Here is an 18,247-nt window from a genome sequence, read left to right on the forward strand (position 1 = left end):
TGTGTTGCATTTTGCATTTTGTGTTTGCCAGCGAGGGGAAGGCAGGGAAAATTATAGGGGAGCAATAGAGGGGCAAGATATATTGTGCAAAGTGAGAGGTGAAGAATACCAAGCGCTGAACCCCTTTGCTGCGGATGAGGAGTAACATTAAAGACAAATCAGGGTAGCACCATCAATGCTTTGGAATATGACATGGGAAATCTTTGGAGGGTCCTTGACTACTCAGATGACATTTCAGTGCTTTCTTTTTCTTTCAATAGAGGTTTGATCCTTCATCCAGTAACTTTTGCTAGAAGCAGGATAGAAAGTGGTTGAGAGGTGACGATGCAGTTTGGAAAGTGGTTCTAAAGGCTGTCATCATAACTTATTTACCCTCATCTCAGAAAAGGATTAATTAATTAATTAATGTCAAACACTCATTCATCACTCACTCAATAATTTACCAATAAATATGAAAGTTGTCGGGAATGACAAACAGAGAAACCATGCGGTAAGTGTTACCTCACTTTTGATGAGTTTACCACAAGGGGACAGTGCAGTACATTTAAGTTTGCACAATTACCGAAAAGAAAAAAAATGGTAAAAAAAGAGGATATAAAACAGTTTACATGTGTAGGTGAGGTAGAAACCCAATTGTGTGTTTTTCTAAGGACCTCACCTAAAGAAAAAAATGAAATATATAGACTTAAAATATGACATTATGCAAAGTAAAATATCTATATGAATACATAACTTCCACTCAATCATCACTAATGAAAATACATTAACATCGAATAAATCAGTATAATGCAGAAACACAGCAGCCACACTACTCAGCTACAGTCTATACAGTACCAAAACGTTTTGACATCAGACCACCTTTAAGTTTCTTTTTGTATTGGGACAAAGACACATGTGCTGTCCTCTAGATGTGTGATGCATTGGTAGGCAAAGGTTTTTTGTTTGTTTAGTTGGATAAAAATTACCCAAGGAATTATAGAGTAAAAAATTAATTTAAGTTTTCTGGTAAGATTGTTTTCTGGTAAGACTGTGAACATCAGATACATTTAGCATTCAAAACCTTTGTGGATACCATGTAGAATAATATTGTACATAATATGTTTGTATGTAATATTTGATTTCAATAGACTACAATGTGAAAACACTCTGTTACAAGAAAAAGCCCTGCATTAAGAGCATAATCAGGAAAATGTACTAAGTAGTAAAAAGTAAAAGTAACCAGTGCAGACAAGGCTTAACACCCCCCCATGCTTCAAACACTTTTTTATTTAAAAAAAAAAAAGATAAAGAGTTCAATGTTTATCAAAATAGTTGTCAACTGATTTTCTTGACTGATTGAACAGCTAATCATTGCAGCTGTACTTGTATAAACCGTTATACTTTAATTTGTAATAATTTAATTTAATTTAATTTGTAACAAGACATCATATTTTATAAACTCTTGCTATATTTTTATAGCCTATGCAAAAATCTTAATTTGTAATTTAAGCTTTGACATAAAGAGTACAATATTCCCCTCTGAAATGTAGGCCTTGTGGAGTGAAAGTATAAAGTGGCATCGTTACATTGGCAACCTCACTGCTAACGGTATTTAATTATTACACGGAGAATCAAGCGCGCATACTTCAGGAACGTTTAATCCAGGTTTTAATCTATTAATCAATTTAATCAATCATAATTTAATGTGTTATAAACATAACGGTCCGGGTGGCAACAACTCTCTGTAGTCCCCTTTACAGAACAGGCATAAGAAGAATTGACTCGAGTTAAGTACAGGTACCTCAAATTCGAACACAAGTACAGTATTTGAGTAAATTTACTTTGTTAGATTCCTCCACTGCGCATGGAACCTGTGTGTGTCGTAGAAGAAAAGCTGGTGAAACAGAACTGAGGGTCTGACTGCTTGGTGCAGCCTGTTGGTTTCACTTTACAGAAACGCGTTTTGTAATTCCCAGACTTCAGGTAAGGCCACCGTACTGCGTATTGTGTGACGTCACGAGCAAAAACAAGAACTATGAGCGATTGTTGAAACGTTAGCTCGGTGAAATGCTCCGTGCACATGAACATCAGTTTCACAGTTGTCACCAGTGGACTCCATCCACACACGTGTGAACCTTTCAGCACGTGAGGCTCGAAGGTGCTCCGGGCCGTGGGGGTCGCAGATGTTTGCGGTTAGTTGACGGTAATGCTGCATTCGTTTAGCATGAGCTAAGAGCTCATGTTAGCTAACTAGGTGACGATTTGAGTTGATATGTCGGTAATCGGTGTCAGTAAGTAGGTCGATGGGCATGGGTCCAGCCTTTTAACCTTTGTAATTGAATGATAAGCTGTTTATGACCGGAAATATCAACGCCAGCATGCGGATGTGTTGCTGGACAGAGACTGCTCTGTGATAATGGTGAACAGCCTGACGGTCAACGACCTGTGCTAGCGTTAGCGTTTTCCAAGCACACATCCTCTCTCTTATTGTTTTTTAAACTGCTTTCCACGATCACACGGATTCTGTTTGAAAACGCGGGACCTGTCGCTCCACCATGTCGGACCTGGACACCCTCATTGTGACCTTCCAGACCCAGCTGTCGGATGTGATGGAGACCGTGGTGAAGACAGCCATGTATGAGGTCACCAGGCTGGTGGAGGACGGATTCCTGGAGGAGGTGCAGCGCAGGAACCAGGAGGTGGAGTCCCTGAGGAGGCAGCTGCAGTGGGCTGAGAGGAAGTTAAGTGACCGAGGCGGTAGAGAGGAAGGGGGGATTGGAAGCTGTGTCCACTGTGCCAAGGATAATGTGGACCTGTCCAGTGACTGTGCAGAGGATGGATCCAGAGGACAGAGGGATGGTGAGAACATATAGAAAGATCCTTGTATAGCCTCTCTGTATTATGTTTTTCTACCTGAGTGCTCTTTTTTTCAGACATTTTAGAGGCCTGTGGTGTGAAAGCAGAGGGTGGCTCTGTGGAGCAGTGGGCTGTAAACCACACACAGGAATTTCTGCCAGAGTCAACACAGGCAGCAGACACCCCTACATCCACACACAGCCCCAAGGGGGAATCACAGGTGGGTCACAGAACTCCTCTCTGTGATGGGACAGAAGTGTTGTTCTGAGGGGCTGTATGCACGTCTGATCTGACAGAACAGTTCTGCATTCAACTAACAAACCATAATGAAGCCATATATCCTCTGCTGTGTTCTCTGTGTTGTTCAGATAATCGAAGATGAAGATGTGTTGTCAGCGGTGCATGTGCAGGAAGAAGTCAATAAGGCGTCTTTTTCTTCTAAACATTGGAGTGGCCACCTTGATGGTGAGAATTGTGGCATATAGGTATAGATTAGTTCTGACCAAAAGAAGTTTTTCGTGAGTGTTGATATACAGTACAACATCACTGGGACTCTGCATGTATCACTCCCCTTTACAGCAACTCTAAACCATTAATTAGGCAACATTAACAGTCAGTAGTCATCTAACGTTATTGTAGATTGCTCCAATGTTTTAAGACCACAGAAGTCTCCTCTGACTGGTAGTATCCCTTGAAATGTACATGAGTAGAATTCTGCCTGATGCAAAAGCCGTCTACCTGCAGCCCAGGAGGGGGCCAGCTGTGATGGTAAGGTTTTGGTAAACCAGCATTCACTGAGCGTAAACCAGCTGCCACAGATTTTACAAGGATGTGCAATGAGACAGAGACACAGTTATCTTACACCAACCACAGCCTGAGAAACACCGACACACACACACACACACATGCTGTCTGATGCTATAATGTGGAGGTGACAGAGATCACGGCAGTGAGTGGACACACACTGGAGCGACGTACTGTCTGATCAAACTAACTCGTCTGAATCACACAGGCCGCCAAAGTGACTGGACACACAGATAAATGTTCATGATACTAAGCAGCTGATCTGTACAGAACATATTGTGATAATATTGTTATCGTGAACTTTTTTGGCCACAATAATCATGTTGTGATAATCTGAAATCAAAAAATGAAATGGCAGAAACCAGCTGGCTGTCTGAAACTGAAGAAGGCAGTCGAGGTCATTAATATAACCTTTATGTCTATTCATTCTGTAGGTAAAGCTGGACCTGAATCTCACAGCGCTCCTGAGAAGACTGAGGCACAAACCAGACAGACCCAAGAGAACAGTGAGGAGTTACTGAGGGACATTATTAAACAAGACCAACAGACGCCTGCTGCGTACGTCTTTCCTGAAGACCAGGAGGAAACACGCCTGACTACAGATCCATCAGTAGATGTGGACAGTGGTTGGACTGGCCTTACTGTCACAGCAGCTGGCCTGCTGCGCAATCAAAGCCCTGCAACAGAAAAAGATTGCGATCCATCCAAAATTAGAGGTCCTCTAAAGCAAACAGAACCTGAGCTGTCCAGCTCTGTCTCAGCAGAGGTTGATGCTGTCGATAGTGCAACTAGGGATCCGATTTCATCCTCAGCACCCCCCAAGGCAAGACTGAGGCACAGTGATGGGCTGGGTGTGACTATCAAGCAGGAGGTTATAGTTGATGCTTATGGCTGTGTGGAGAACCGTTCTAAAGACAAGAAAATGACAAAGTCTGGGATGGCATCTTTTCCATGTTTAGTAAAACAGCACAGGTTGAATTCAGAGGCACTTAAGCAGAACCACATTTCCCACAAAGCCACTGTGCAAGAAGTTATGAAGTTTCATTCCAAAGTGGGTTCAGGTCTCAGATTGCAAGCTGCCATACAGCACCTCCACCGCCCGATGAAAAAGCCCCCTCACACACTCTCCACCAGTGTCAGCTCAGCTCTGTCTACCGCACACTCTCAGGTTGTGAACTTGAACCCCCTCAACAGAACTGCGTCCACATCTAAAGTTGCGCTGCCTCCTCCACCCTCAATCCAGCGAGCTCACCTGGGCGACAGACAAGCACATCACCGAACCAGTGCTCCGTGGGTCAGCATCAAAACGCATCAGTCTGCAAACTCCCATCACAGCCACCCCTCACCCCACACAGACTCTCACGCTGGCCCCAGGCACCTCCTGCGCTGTGGCCAGTGTGGGAAATGCTTTCCCCACCCCAGCAACCTCAAGGCCCACTTGCAGACTCACACAGGTGAGCGGCCTTTCTGCTGCTCCCTCTGCGGTCGCAGCTTCACCAAACTGAGCAACCTCAAGGCCCACAGACGGGTCCACACCGGAGAGAGACCGTACTGCTGCTTAGCTTGTGGCAAACGCTTCACCCAGAAATGTAACCTGAAACGCCACCAGAGGATCCATGTGGATGTATGATGGCAGTGATAAAAAGACAACTTTGATGTGTTAGTTTCTTTAGATCAGGATGCTACAGTGTTGCCTTTGTAGTGTTTGAGATCACAAAAATGCTTCTTGTGTACTCATTTCTCCCAAGTGATTGTCCCCAGTTCTTTTGTGCATTTCAGAAGGTTCATCTAGTAACTTGTCGTTGTGCTATTGAAGGACGGAAAGCAGTGTGTTGTAAATTATTACAGAGGTCAATTGTCACTTGGTCAATAAATATTTATTCTGTTAATATAGTCAAACTCAAATTCTTCCATCATATCAACGGCATCACATCTGTGAGGAAAAACACACTCACTATATAAACCGAATCACAATAATCATTTACAATAACTTCAAGATAGAAAACCGCTGCATCATGTGTATATAATCAAATGGCGCTGAACAAACTCTGCCTTTGAGCACTTTTAAGCAACCTAAAAAAATCAATATCAGTTAGGTGAACCCTATATGTAGACTATTTTCATTGCTTTACCTTGCTGTCAGACAGCCCATATCGACAGGGATTTGAAGTTGTTTTATCAAAAACAGACTCCACAGAGAAAAATTTCACTCCACTGAGCTGCTGCTCTACTGCTGCCTCCATCAGCTGTTCTGGAAGGTAAAGTGGAGCAAATATTCAAATAAAGTTAAAGTGCTTTGCGTTAAAACGGCTATTGTTTCATGCACTGCCAGAAATCAGACTTGAGAGTAAATCACCAAGGGTGTCGCACCTTTCATCAGGTCAACATCATATCTACAGTAATTCAGGCAGCACCTCAGATTATTCAGCCATATCGACGATTATTTCTTGAACCATGATGTGTGTCCTATTCACAATAGGAATGAGCTCAGATGTTCTCCTAACTAAGGCAGTAAATACATCACCCTTTTTACTGCACAGCATTGTGGGATCCCAATCAGTGGAAATGAAGTCAGTTAGCGACATCTGAGTGTGGACCCCTATGTCCAAATCCTTCTATTGCCATTGAGCAGGTTTGGCCAGCAAAACGTGTGGTAACAGAGCTCCATACAGCTCATTCTGAGATAGAGATACAGAAACAGTGACAGCCTACGTTGTCCAGAAAATATGTTATTAATACAACCTTTCTACTTCCTGTTTTATTTCATACCATACATTCTCAAACTTTCAAAACTTTCATCTGGTCCCTCAGATACATCTAATGTGCAGTGTAATCAGTCTGCATGTAACAGGCTGCTGGGGTGCTGTGAGTGCTTTTGTGCATGTGCTTTTTTGAGAAACTCAGCATTCACCTGATGCTATAAGGACAAGAGACCATTCTGATGTGTGTAGGATTGAGTTTGGACTGCATTTCGCCATTTGCGTGTTCACAGGCAGTCTGGTTACTTTAACCCATCTAAAGACAAAGTTAACACAAAACCTAAATGGCACCTTAGATCGCTCCCTATAAAGTTAATAGGACAATGTTCAGATAACAGAAAAAAGTGTTCTGTCATAGTGTCAGCCAGTGTGCATGATGTGGGTGTAGTGTAGAGTTCCATCATAAAGATGTCACCAGCACTATGGTTTTGCAATATGTCACTCTTTTAAGGTGGTTTAGGTGATGGTAATGCTTTTAGGACAGATAATTTAGTTCCTGAATCAACTAAAAACACATAATTTACAGCTATACTTAAAATTTACTCTGACAATTTTCTAAATCCTTCATGTTTATCATTATACATCGCAATTATAGGCTGTTCAGATTTGGTCATTTTAACCTTAGTTTCAGTATATTCAATAGCATTCACTATTTCATCTCTGCAAAAGCTCTGTTTCAATCTGTTTCGAGCTTTCTTTCTGTTTTCATGTAGATGCTCTGTCTTTGGCGGCTTCGTGGACTTTATTTTGTTCTAACACCAGGTGGTGCGGCTGAGCTTCCATAAGCAGCTGGGTCTCCTGCCTGTGCTGCTTCTCCTTCAGTATCAGGGTGGACTGGAGTATATATATATATATATATATTGTGATTTACATACTTCAGTCAAAGACATTTAAAAAAGTGTTAGTTTTATCTTGTGTGTTATTATTTTTACCAGTTTGTTTGTTTTATTTTAATCGATCTTGTCGCTCTGCTTTAACTCTTCACCTTTCTTTCAGCTCTGGAAAGTACGGAAGCCCTGAGGGCAAGTGAGAAAAAAAATGTTTCTGGTGATCTGTTTTCTAAGTTCAAAAAAAAAATTAATGTGTGAAATAGAGTGAAAAAATGATTTTCTTTTGAGAAAAAAATGTTTCACTTCCACACATGAAAAAACTTTTTTGTGAGAAATGATTTTTTTTTTTTGCGAGAATTTTTTTTTCTCCGTGTGGAATCCAGTGAATTTTTTTTTCAGGAATAAGGCTCATTTTCCTAAGTGTTTCTTTTTTTGATACTTATTTTGACCACAAGACACTGAAGCACTACACCAGGGGGCTTTTCATTTATCTTTGCATTCTAAACACAACATGCATCTTTATTTTCAAGTTCTGATATATGAGCACTTCCATGTTACATAAAAGGTTATGATCATAGGGGTCACTGTCACTTGCAGCAGTTACAGCACACTGTGTTTGTGTTTTTCATGTTTTATCTTTAAAATGCAGTCTATTAACAGTAGTAGTTACCAGCAGCCTCCAGCAGGGAGCACTGTCAAAAGTTTGATGCTAGACAAGATGGGTCGAGTCGAGCATCAAACTTTTGACAGTGCTCAGACTCAAAACATATTTAGCACTTGTTCTGCAAGTGACAGTGACCACCACTCTTGTGTTTCCAAACAATAACGGCCCACTTGTTAGGCGGATACAAAACAACCTGAGTGGGACACTATGAAATAACTCAGACACGTCTGTGTGTCTGTAGTCAGGTCAAGTCAAGTCAATTTTATTTATAGAGCGTGTTATCATAAAACATGATTTGCCCCAGAGGGCTTTACAGTGTATGACATCCCTCTGCCCTTAGACCATCACATCACCCAAGGAAAAACTCCCGAAAAAAGAATCCCTGTAACGGGGAGAGGAAGAGCGGTAGAGGAGGATTAAGGATCCCTCCTCCAGGACGGACAGACGTACAATAGAGGCACAGCAATAATGGAAACAGATGCATGTCATATTACAATAACGATAGGAGTGAAATTATTAAATGCACTCTATGATGATGTTGAGGTTGATGATAAGAGTCTCATGCACATGTTGATAGGGAGGTGCCAAAAACAAGGCAGGGTCACAGCGCCAGCACAGATATCACCACGATCAGGCACAGCCAAGGTTACGGCCCGGGTCCAGGAAAACTAGGAAACAGGGAAGCAGGAATGCTCCGAGTAGGCAAAGGGATTAGCATAGTGCAGTTCAACAGACCCAGGCTTCGTAATTGCGAGCCCCAGGTAGTGACAGTACCACATGGCTATCACAGATGTAAGGCTAAGCTAAACTACTGAGGCTAAGCTACGCTTGCAAACGGCTGTCACAGATATAAGGCTAAGCTTAGCAGTAAGGGTAATGCAGTAAACAGACATGCATGATTTTCAGATGGCGGGATTAAGAGAAAGAAAAGGAGCTCAGTGTGTCATAGGAAGTCCCCCGGCAGATTAAACCTATGTCAGCCTAACTATGGGCTGGTCCAGGCAACCTGAGCCAGCCCTAATTATAAGCTTTATCAAAGAGGAAGGTCTTGAGTCTACCCTTAAAAGTTTAAATGGTGTCTGCCTCCCTGACTGAAAGTGGAAGATGGTTCCATAGTAGAGGAGCGTGGTAGCTGAAGGCTCTGGTTCCTAACCTACTTTTGGAAAATTGGGAACCACAAGTAACCCTGCATTTTCAGAGCGTAGAGATCTTGAGGGTTGGTAAGGAACTATGAGATAGACAGATAGGATGGAGCCTGACCATTTTTTACCACTTTGTAAGTAAGGAGGAGGATTTTAAATTCAATCCTGGATTTCACAGGGAGCCAGTGCAAAGAAGCTAAAACAGGAGAAATATGATCCCTTTTCTTGCTTCCCGTTAAAACACGAGCAGCGGCGTTCTGCACCAGCTGGACGGACCTATGAGATTTGTTGGGGCAACCAAATAATAGGGAGTTACAGTAATCCAGCCTAGAGGTGACAAATGCTAATTTTGCAGCATCTGTTTGGGACCGGATATGTCTAATTTTTGCGATGTTACACAAGTGAAAGAAAGCCGTCATTGAAGTTTGTTTTATATGGGAGGCAAAGGATTGATCGTTGGCAGAGAAGATTTCTCAATTTTTTCATGGGCGCAACCCACATACTCTGCTCTGCTGCTCATCCCACAAATGCATGTTCCTTACACAAATGTGACACCATTTAAAAGGGAAATAAACAGGCTTTCCAACGGTATAAAATTTATTCCAAAGAAGCATTGTTACATCAAAGAAATAATTTACCAAACACAAATTTCCGTAATTATTTTGCTATGTTTATTTTATATTGTCAGAGACATTCTGCTGTGACCGCAGACTGGGGTCAGTACCCTGATTAGCTGTCATTCTGAGGGCTTCCAAACATAATTAGCTGTATAGATGGAAAGCGCATCCCAACTACTGCTCCTGCGGAAAACCAAGGGGACAGAAAGTCCTTTCACAGCATCAGTGTCCAGGTTAGGGGTGTAACAGTACACGAAAATCACGGCTCGATATGTACCTTGGTTTTGAGGTCACGATCCAGTTCATTTTCGGTACAGTAAGGGAACAAAATGCAAAACATAAAATTGCTTGTTTTTTATTTGGAACTTTTGTAAACAACAGTTTACACATTTTTAGTCTAATGTAATGTAATGCAAAATATATACAAAATATATAAAGAAAATAAAAAAAAGAATACTGCTGCAAAATTCTGGTAATAACTTTTTCCGATAAATAAAAATGCTAAAATAAATAAAATATATTATAAAAATACATTTCTCACAGCTTGTCGGCACAGATTAACAAAACTTTTCCACATATAAAGTGCTGCACTAACAGTTAAAGCTATCAGTCTGATCAGATTTGTCATTACTGTTTTTAAGAATGACATGAACTTTCCCATATTGTTCAGAGTGCAACATTAACAGTTCCAGCATGTAGCCCTGTTCAGTTTTATTCACCCTTCATGTTTTTTGAAAGAAAGATTATCTTGTCCACATTATCTGCTGTAAGGGGAGATCACAATGTCAATTACAATGTCCCCAGCGGTTGGAAATACCCTTTCGCTGGGGACAGAGGTGTGGCGAGGTAGCGCTTTGCTAACTTGGCAGTTAGGGGATATATGGGCTCATTGGTCTTCCACCATAGAAGAGTCTACTGAAATACAGTTCGCTGCCTGGTATGAGGCAGCCTCTTCCTTCATCAGCTGCAAAGTAGACTTGTTTCCCACCTGCATCTTGAAGAGCTCACCAAACAGCTCAGGCATCGCTGACTTCTTCACAGGAGGAGATGATTCAGATGCCTCTGGGTGTCCTGCCCCTGGGGACAAACTGGCTGCTGTTGTCCCTGTGGTCTCCTCACACTGTAAATTAAAATACCAAAAAAGGATAAATATTTGATATGAATACTAGTGACACTAGCAATAAGTTGTTTCAAAATTATCAGTGAAAAAGACATTTTATGCACATGAAATTTATTACAATACCTGTTCTTCCATGACCACAATCTCTGTGGTGAAGCTATTGTAGATCCTGCCATGACAGGCATCATCCACATGAGGAAAGGTGTTACTCCCCTTCAGGCCTCTCTGCAAACACTATGCAGACAAACACGCTATATTTTAAATTCAGCGACAATGTCCAAACAGTATAAAATATTCTTTATCAAATGTAAATTATTCTTAATTTTTTAACTTGAATTTCTGAATGAACTTAAACTGTATAACTGACTGTGAGGCCAGCTACAAAAGGTTTTGAACCTTGGGTCAAGTGCTATGCAATTGTGGAGGAAGTCCTGACAAGAAGAGAACCCATCCTCCAGGTTTTCTCTGATGGCTTCATACCGGGGCTCACCTTCAGCATGTGTTCTCAACAACTGAATATGATTTTAGATCCACTGCTATAAAAACTCCAATGGCAGTTGTTATAGCTTCAGCCCGATCTGAATTGCTTGGGGGAGTCTGTTGGATGCTGAAGTCAGCTGCATTTGCACTCACTTTTTCTTCTAGCAGTGATATTCAAACCTGGGTGATGCCGTTTCAAATGCATTTGCATGTTTGTCGTGTTGCCAGAAATGTGCCCGATCTCAGCTGAACAATGTCGGTGCACTGCCTTCGTTTTATCCACTTGTCTTTGTCCATTGCAATATTTAACAAGGAAGCCAAAGTGTTCATAAACAGGAGATCTTAATGACAAGGGAGGGTCTTCAAGCCCTGGTTTCTCGCTAGCGGTAGCATTAGCTTTAGCAATGAAATCTGCTAGCCAGAGGCTGCATGTTTAGCTGCAGGTGGCTAATAAATAAACAAAACTTCCGTTCAGCCACTTATTATGCTCGTGTTGGAACTCACCCGTGCACCGTCCGTACTGAACCGAACATCATGTACCGAAACAGTTTAATACAAATACATATACCGTTACAACCCTAGTCCTGGTATATTGACTTCTGTTTTAAAAATGACAGAGTATACATCACAATATACTGCAAATAACATGTCATTCTCTGCACTGTCAGGATCATAGTAGCCAAGTAGCCTGGCTCTATATACAATTCCTGGATCTATCGAGAGTGTACAAAAGCTACAAATGTAATTTCTGTGTTTTAACACCCCAAAATGCACCCACTATAACTACAGGAGAATTTGATGGCTACCTACTGGGGGACAGAGGAGATCCATGCCAGCCCTCTTTGATGACCCCTTACCCAGACCCTGAGCCGGGACCCCAACAACATTTTAATGTGGCCAACTGCAGGACTAGAGCCCGGGTTGAGATGACCATAGGCATGCTCAGATCCTGGTTCCAGTGCTTGTGTAAGCTCAGACTGACCCCAGATAATGCATGTGATATCATTGTGGCATGTGTTGTTCTTCATGATATTGTCACTCATAGAGAAGAGCAACAGCCTGCCGTACAGAACAATGACCCTGAGGATGACCGTCCAGTCCACCCTGCAGAGGGCCAGGATGGAAGGATGTCAGAGATATAATTAGCAGGAATTACTTTTCGTGCACTTTGGGCATTTTTAACCGATCTGACCAACATGTTGAATGAGCTTAATTTAGAGCTGCAAGGAAAAGACAAAACTGTGGTCAATATGATCAGCTCAGTTAATGCTGAATAAGCCAGAGCTGGAGACGCAATGGAAGGCGTGTGCACAACTTGACAGTGCACGCTACACAGAGCAGATTGACAACTGTCTGTCAGAGTTTGACAAACGCTTTCAAGACTTTGCTTTACTTGAGCCAGTCGCTACATTTATGTGCTACCCATTTTGGGACGATGTTGAGGTTGATTCACTTGCATCAAAAATTGCAACGCTGTTTCACCGGCACTCGTCTGGAGTGGAGGATGAGATTTTGACACTACAAGCTGACATTCAGCTGAAGTCCAAGGCTCAGGGACAGTTCTGGATAGATAGATCATTTTGACTTTTGACATTTGACATTTTAAAATTAGCTTGCAAGCTGGAATATTGTGGGCACCCCTGCTTTAAACTACCATATGTGGCAAGATCTGAGTAGTTAAAACTGATGTTCTTTTGTGGCGGTGGCTGGAGGCTCAATCAGGCAAATGACACCATCTACAACTGTTGGGGAGAGACGCAGGAGAGACACACAAACTGCCTGAGTGAGCAGCACTTGTCAGGCCTTTCATTACAGTTTCAATGGCTTTATCTGTCACAGAGATAAAGAAATACAAATGAATCTGTTGTTAACTCATTCGTTAAGTCGTGCAGCTGCACGACTTAACAAATGAGTGGAATTTGCGCTTATAAATGTGGAAATACAGAACTCATAGCAGCCCTGCAGAAGCGTCACAGCAACAACGCTGTGTGTGAACACCGCAACCATGCAACACACTGCATTTCGGTGAAGCTGCCGTCACACACTCCTCAGGGATACAGGTGGAGATAATGATGCACAGAATTTTCCAAAATCTCCGTTTTCCGTGACCAAAAACTCAGTTTGCGTGTGTACAAAAGGTCAAAACATTTACATGTGGATGAGGTGTCAGAGTATGTTGAACCTCCTTTCTGGATGACTCCCCTTATGTCTGACTAGTAAACACTTTCCCATTCTCTGTTTAAGACATGAATTGTTAAATATGTAGTAAGACTGGCTGGAAGGGGGACTTTAAGTGTAGGTTTCTACTATATTTATTTATCAATATTATATATTATATTATATATTATATAAACAGCAAAAACAACAAAATGATTGTTCGGGATACGTGTGATATAGAATCATGGACAGCTGTGTTGTTTGTTATGTGTGTACAGCATGCTTACTGTCCATAGTACTGAAACCTCGCTGAAGAGATGAACAGCCAGCCTGCTTTGCGTCACATTAACAGAGTTTTTGCCCTCAACTCTATTTTTTAACCCAATTATATCAGTCCACAGACAGGAGGTAAACAACAGGGAAGCGGGATTTTTGTATTACACAGGCACACCCTGGCTCCTGTGGCTGCGTGGATGTAACAGATTCCCAGTAAACTGCAGGTCTGCTGTAACTCTAAAGTGTTTGAAATCAAGTCTGAAGATATTTCTCTTCGCTGCTGCCTTTTATTTAATCAAATATTTATTTAATTATTACACTGAACTGTGTTCTACACCTGTCTAAGTGTATTTCAGTTGGTTTTGTTAGGGCTCAGTGTTTTGGTCCTTGTCTTTTTTTGGCTTTTTCTCTCCCACACACCTGCAGTTCATCACTTACCTGCTGATGATCATGCACTCAAGCTGCCTAAATTGCTGCAGGAGAAAAGGATCGCCTGTTACACGCCAGTGATCCCTGCAGTCCTGTCACCTGCTCACCTTCAGCCTGACCTGTTCGCTATTGGCTCTGTCCAGCCCCTTCTGTTCCCATCTTCCTGGAAACTTGCAAAAAAAAACCTGGAACTCCTGAACAGCTTACTTGGATTCCCCCCTCCTCTGGCAAAGCTCTCAGTCCCATTCCTTCTCACCTGAACACAGTCCTGGAAATCTGTTGCCTCACAAGGAAACTCTGCAACACAGAAACCCCTGCTCTGAAGACTCCATACTTCTTGTTCTCTTATAACCTAGCTCCCAGCTCCGAGGCAAGCCCCTGCCCCCCTCCAGAAAGTCAGAGACTATAAGTCAATTCTTATTTTCTTTAATAAATAACTTCTTGCTTCAACTTAGCTGTTGTTTCCATGTCTCTGTCTGCACTGTGATCCAGCTGAAAAAACTAACTCTTTATAACAGGTTTTCATTTTCTGTTCTCTTGACTCCTTAATGGTGGTTTCTAAGTATTTAAATGTTCTGTTATGTTTCTTTTGCACTTTGTCTCAATGCCTTTGATGTTTTATGTGAAGCAATTCCCTTGTTGCTGAGATGTGCTATAGAAATAAACCTGCCTTGCCTTCACTTTCACAGATCTTCAAAAACAAGTGAACAGCAAAAGACCTGTTAAAGCAATCTTTTCGGTTTGTGGTCTTCTTCTGTTTACTTGTCTTTGTAGTGTACACTGATGTTGGGCGAGCAGCAGGCAGTGACTGACACTGTGTTAGAGACCTCTCCTGGCTGTAATTGGTTGTTTTTATTCAGGTGCGGTGGATTCTTGCTAATGCCACTAGAAGCACTGGGAGGAGCCAGAGGAACCAGATTCTTACACAGATTATCTTTCTCATGTACTGCTGACAGGATATAGTGACAGTTTCAGTAAATACAAAAAGTTAATTTCTATAACACTCCGAACTTGTCACATGGTGTCGCTCTGTCAGGACCTTCCGTGTCAGACGATGATGTCTTAGGTATTCCTCTGCATCAGCTGTTTACATTCTGCAATGCCATTACGGTGATGTCAACAAATGCACATGGTGGGATGATGCAGCGTGGTCCCTATGTTTACACAACAGTGCAGACTGTCACAATGGTTTCGATTCAACAAAGTCACGGATGGTTAGGTTTCCGCACAAGAGGCACATTGAAGTGTAGAGAAGAAAGACACACACGTCCACATGGGAAGTGAACTCTGCACTCAAAAGTTAGTTGTTTGTGGGACCCATCCACCACCCTGCCCACCCTATGAGTACACTCGCGCTTCTTATATTAGCAGCGTTATCCCCTGACGCTGTCCTTCAGTGTTTCAGCCACATGCGACCGGTTTTGTCCGGCTGTGCTGTCAAGCAGTGCCGCCCCTGTGCATTGCATGTGGTCATGGAAGGTGACTTTTGGCGTCATACTCGTATGACAGAGCAGTGCTATCTGACAAGTTCAGAAGGAGAAAAGCTTGAAGGTACCGACTGAACCTTTAATGGGGACATTCATTATTATCATTTTAGTGTTCCGTGTATATGCATGCAATTTTCAAAGAAGCTTGAATGTATATGACTCATATTCCTTTGAACAAGATCTTGTCTGCAATATTTAAGCAAGGAGTAACAAAGTCCCTGCATGATTTCTTTTAGCAGAATGTTCTCTTTATTCTGTGGTAAATAAAGCTGAATAGGTTTTAAGAGGAAACTCTCAGCTAATCCCATTTATGCAGTGGCATTCAGGAGAACTCCTGGTGGTAAGATAAAATACATTGTGTCCCTTGACACAAAAAAGCACTTCTCTTCTATACTGAGTGAGCAGGACAGAAAGCAGCCACTTGACACTTGGAGTTAGTTATGAGAAAATGAATGTATTTCTACGTCTCTGCATATGTGCATGTGTGTGTAAGTGTGTGTAGAATGAGGGAAAGAGAACAAGATTCAAGTATACCACACTGTTATTGTAAATGGAAAGCTATGCACATCTTTCATCACTCTGTGTGTGTGTGTGTGTGTGTGTGTGCTGTACTCTTTCCTCTGCTAGTGTCACAGTTTGACACTTGTTTGTCCTTCAAGCCTGGCAGCAGCTTCTGAAATCACATAACTAGTCTTGCTATGTGTGAAAGTGCACAATCTACTTAACAAATCATAAAACGTAAATATTTCTGCTCTGCTCACAGAATGGCTAATAATGTATCGTACCAGTCACTTTAAATGCCTTACATGTCTGATTTAATCTATACATCTCCCTACAGGGTGGACTGGAGCAACACAGGGTCAGGACAGATCCTTGTTAACAAGGCTTTTGAAAATAATCTGAGGGCATGCAGTGCTTTTTCTCAGTAGTAATCTGATTACATATTGCCCTTGAATAATTCAAGGGCCAGTCTGATGTACTATGGTGCCCTGGGGCAAATTGTCCAAACCTCTCTGTGTATTATGTTAATACCCTGTTATATGCACACCACCTTCAATGATTTACAATGATTTGATTTTTTTTTTTTTAGAAATGACATTTTATAATTGTAGCTTGTGTAAGGTTTAGAAGTAAATTTAATTCATATTGCAGAAAATACATTAATTCATATGCTTGAGTTAATTTGCTAAAAAAATATATACAGTGTGTATACAGCTGGCTATTTGCATATTTATGTTTACTGAATTATTAATTACATATTTACACATCTGCACATTTACAAGCAACTAAGATACTCAGCTGAATCTGCCTTGCTAAATCTTATGTTTACCTGTTTAGGTCCAGACAAACCCTCATGTTACACTTGTTTTTTAAGGATTTTTGTCTTCATTTGTACTAATAATCTTTGACCAGTTCAAACCACTTTGGATTGGTATTGTGGTATATTATTATTTAATAATTAAAACCTTATAGAGCAGGGGCTCTCAAACTTAATATTCAAAGGTCTGAATCTGATTTATATTCAAGGCCAAAGGTCTAGAACAATTGGTGATAAACAAATGACTTTTATTAAACTTGATTATAATTTACCTCACTGAATTGGCGATGTAATGTACATTGACAGAAGACGCCAAAGTCTCGCTTTCTCTTGCCTGCAGGACAGAACGTGAATGCCTGTTAGCTGCTGACTAGCTTGCTAATTTTGAATGGGAATCTGTTAGCTGAACCTTGAACTATACATACACTGTCACAGTTGCCATGACAACAACATCAAACAGGGAAACGATTATGTATAAGGCTTAATCTCAGGCTAACAATCTTCAAATAGACTATTTTCTACAAAACTAACAATTTATTGATAAGTATTAAACATTTTTCTTTTAGGAAAAGTAGACTTCATTACATTTTATTATTGCATTCATAATACAAGGAGTGGACAGGGTCCAGATTAACTTGATGACCAGATCCGGACTTTGATCATAAAGACCAAACCCATGCTACCACATATATCCAATATCATGACTTACAGTGGCACACAGCAGTGCAGCAGCTTCTGTAGCTCTCAGGTGTTAGTGATGGTACTACTGTTAGTGTAGGGTTAGGGTTAGGGTATTAGTATTTTTGAGTACTTGATGCTATTCATTACACCAAGACCTGAGTACTGCATTTCATTCTTTTCATGTTTTGCATGGTCAGAATGACTATAAAGTATCCTTGAATCCTTGAACCAGGCGCCAGATGCATAAACGATGTGTGCTCACAAAAATCTTGCGCATGCCTTTACCAAACATAAACTGGTATTTATAAAGAAGGAAAGTGCAGTGAGAATGTCAACACCTCACACACACTTCAGAATAGCGTACACAGTGTACACAGTGGAGAGAGCTGCAGGTGAGACAATCAGAAGGAGATCAAATATAGATTGAGAGATGGAAAACAATGTTTTAAGGTTGTTCACCAACATCACTGATTTCTTTTTTTTTTTGCAGCCTTCACTACGTTCTGTAACATGTCAATCAAATTTTAAAAGTTACCTTTTCATTATTTATGATTGCTTCATTTCAGCAGGATTTTTATTTATACTCATCTCCCTGTTAGTCATTGCTTAATTTTATCAGATGGGACATTTTGTAAAGTCAGTTCACAA

General features: G+C 41.3%; 1 protein-coding gene across 3 annotated transcripts; it reads left to right on the forward strand.

Moving 5' to 3' along the window:
- Window positions 1-1,998: 1,998 nt before the first annotated feature.
- Window positions 1,999-5,532, forward strand: LOC121941994 (uncharacterized). 3 transcript variants are annotated; one of them, XM_088075316.1, is made up of 5 exons: window positions 1,999-2,182; window positions 2,571-2,838; window positions 2,913-3,055; window positions 3,204-3,300; window positions 4,074-5,532. In XM_088075316.1, exons 2-5 carry the CDS (start codon window positions 2,589-2,591, stop codon window positions 5,267-5,269), a joined length of 1,686 nt encoding a protein of 561 aa, XP_087931442.1. In that variant the 5' UTR covers window positions 1,999-2,182; window positions 2,571-2,588; the 3' UTR covers window positions 5,270-5,532. The 3 variants fall into 3 exon arrangements, with proteins under 3 accessions (XP_087931442.1, XP_087931441.1, XP_042340994.2); XM_088075315.1 differs by having other exon boundaries at window positions 1,999-2,171; XM_042485060.2 differs by having other exon boundaries at window positions 1,999-2,838.
- Window positions 5,533-18,247: the final 12,715 nt, after the last annotated feature.

The sequence above is a fragment of the Plectropomus leopardus genome, chromosome 3, assembly GCF_026936395.1.
Source record: "Plectropomus leopardus strain MGB_pleo_1.0 chromosome 3, ASM2693639v1, whole genome shotgun sequence".
NCBI lineage: Eukaryota > Metazoa > Chordata > Actinopteri > Perciformes > Serranidae > Plectropomus > Plectropomus leopardus.

Bases quoted from the DNA above. Each gene is read 5' to 3' on its own strand.
- LOC121941994 (XM_042485060.2), top strand. From the start codon at position 2,535: ATGTCGGACCTGGACACCCTCATTGTGACCTTCCAGACCCAGCTGTCG. The intron at 2,839-2,912 runs GTGAGAACATAT...TCTTTTTTTCAG, and splicing joins ATCCAGAGGACAGAGGGATG to ACATTTTAGAGGCCTGTGGT. The intron at 3,056-3,203 runs GTGGGTCACAGA...TGTGTTGTTCAG, and splicing joins GCCCCAAGGGGGAATCACAG to ATAATCGAAGATGAAGATGT.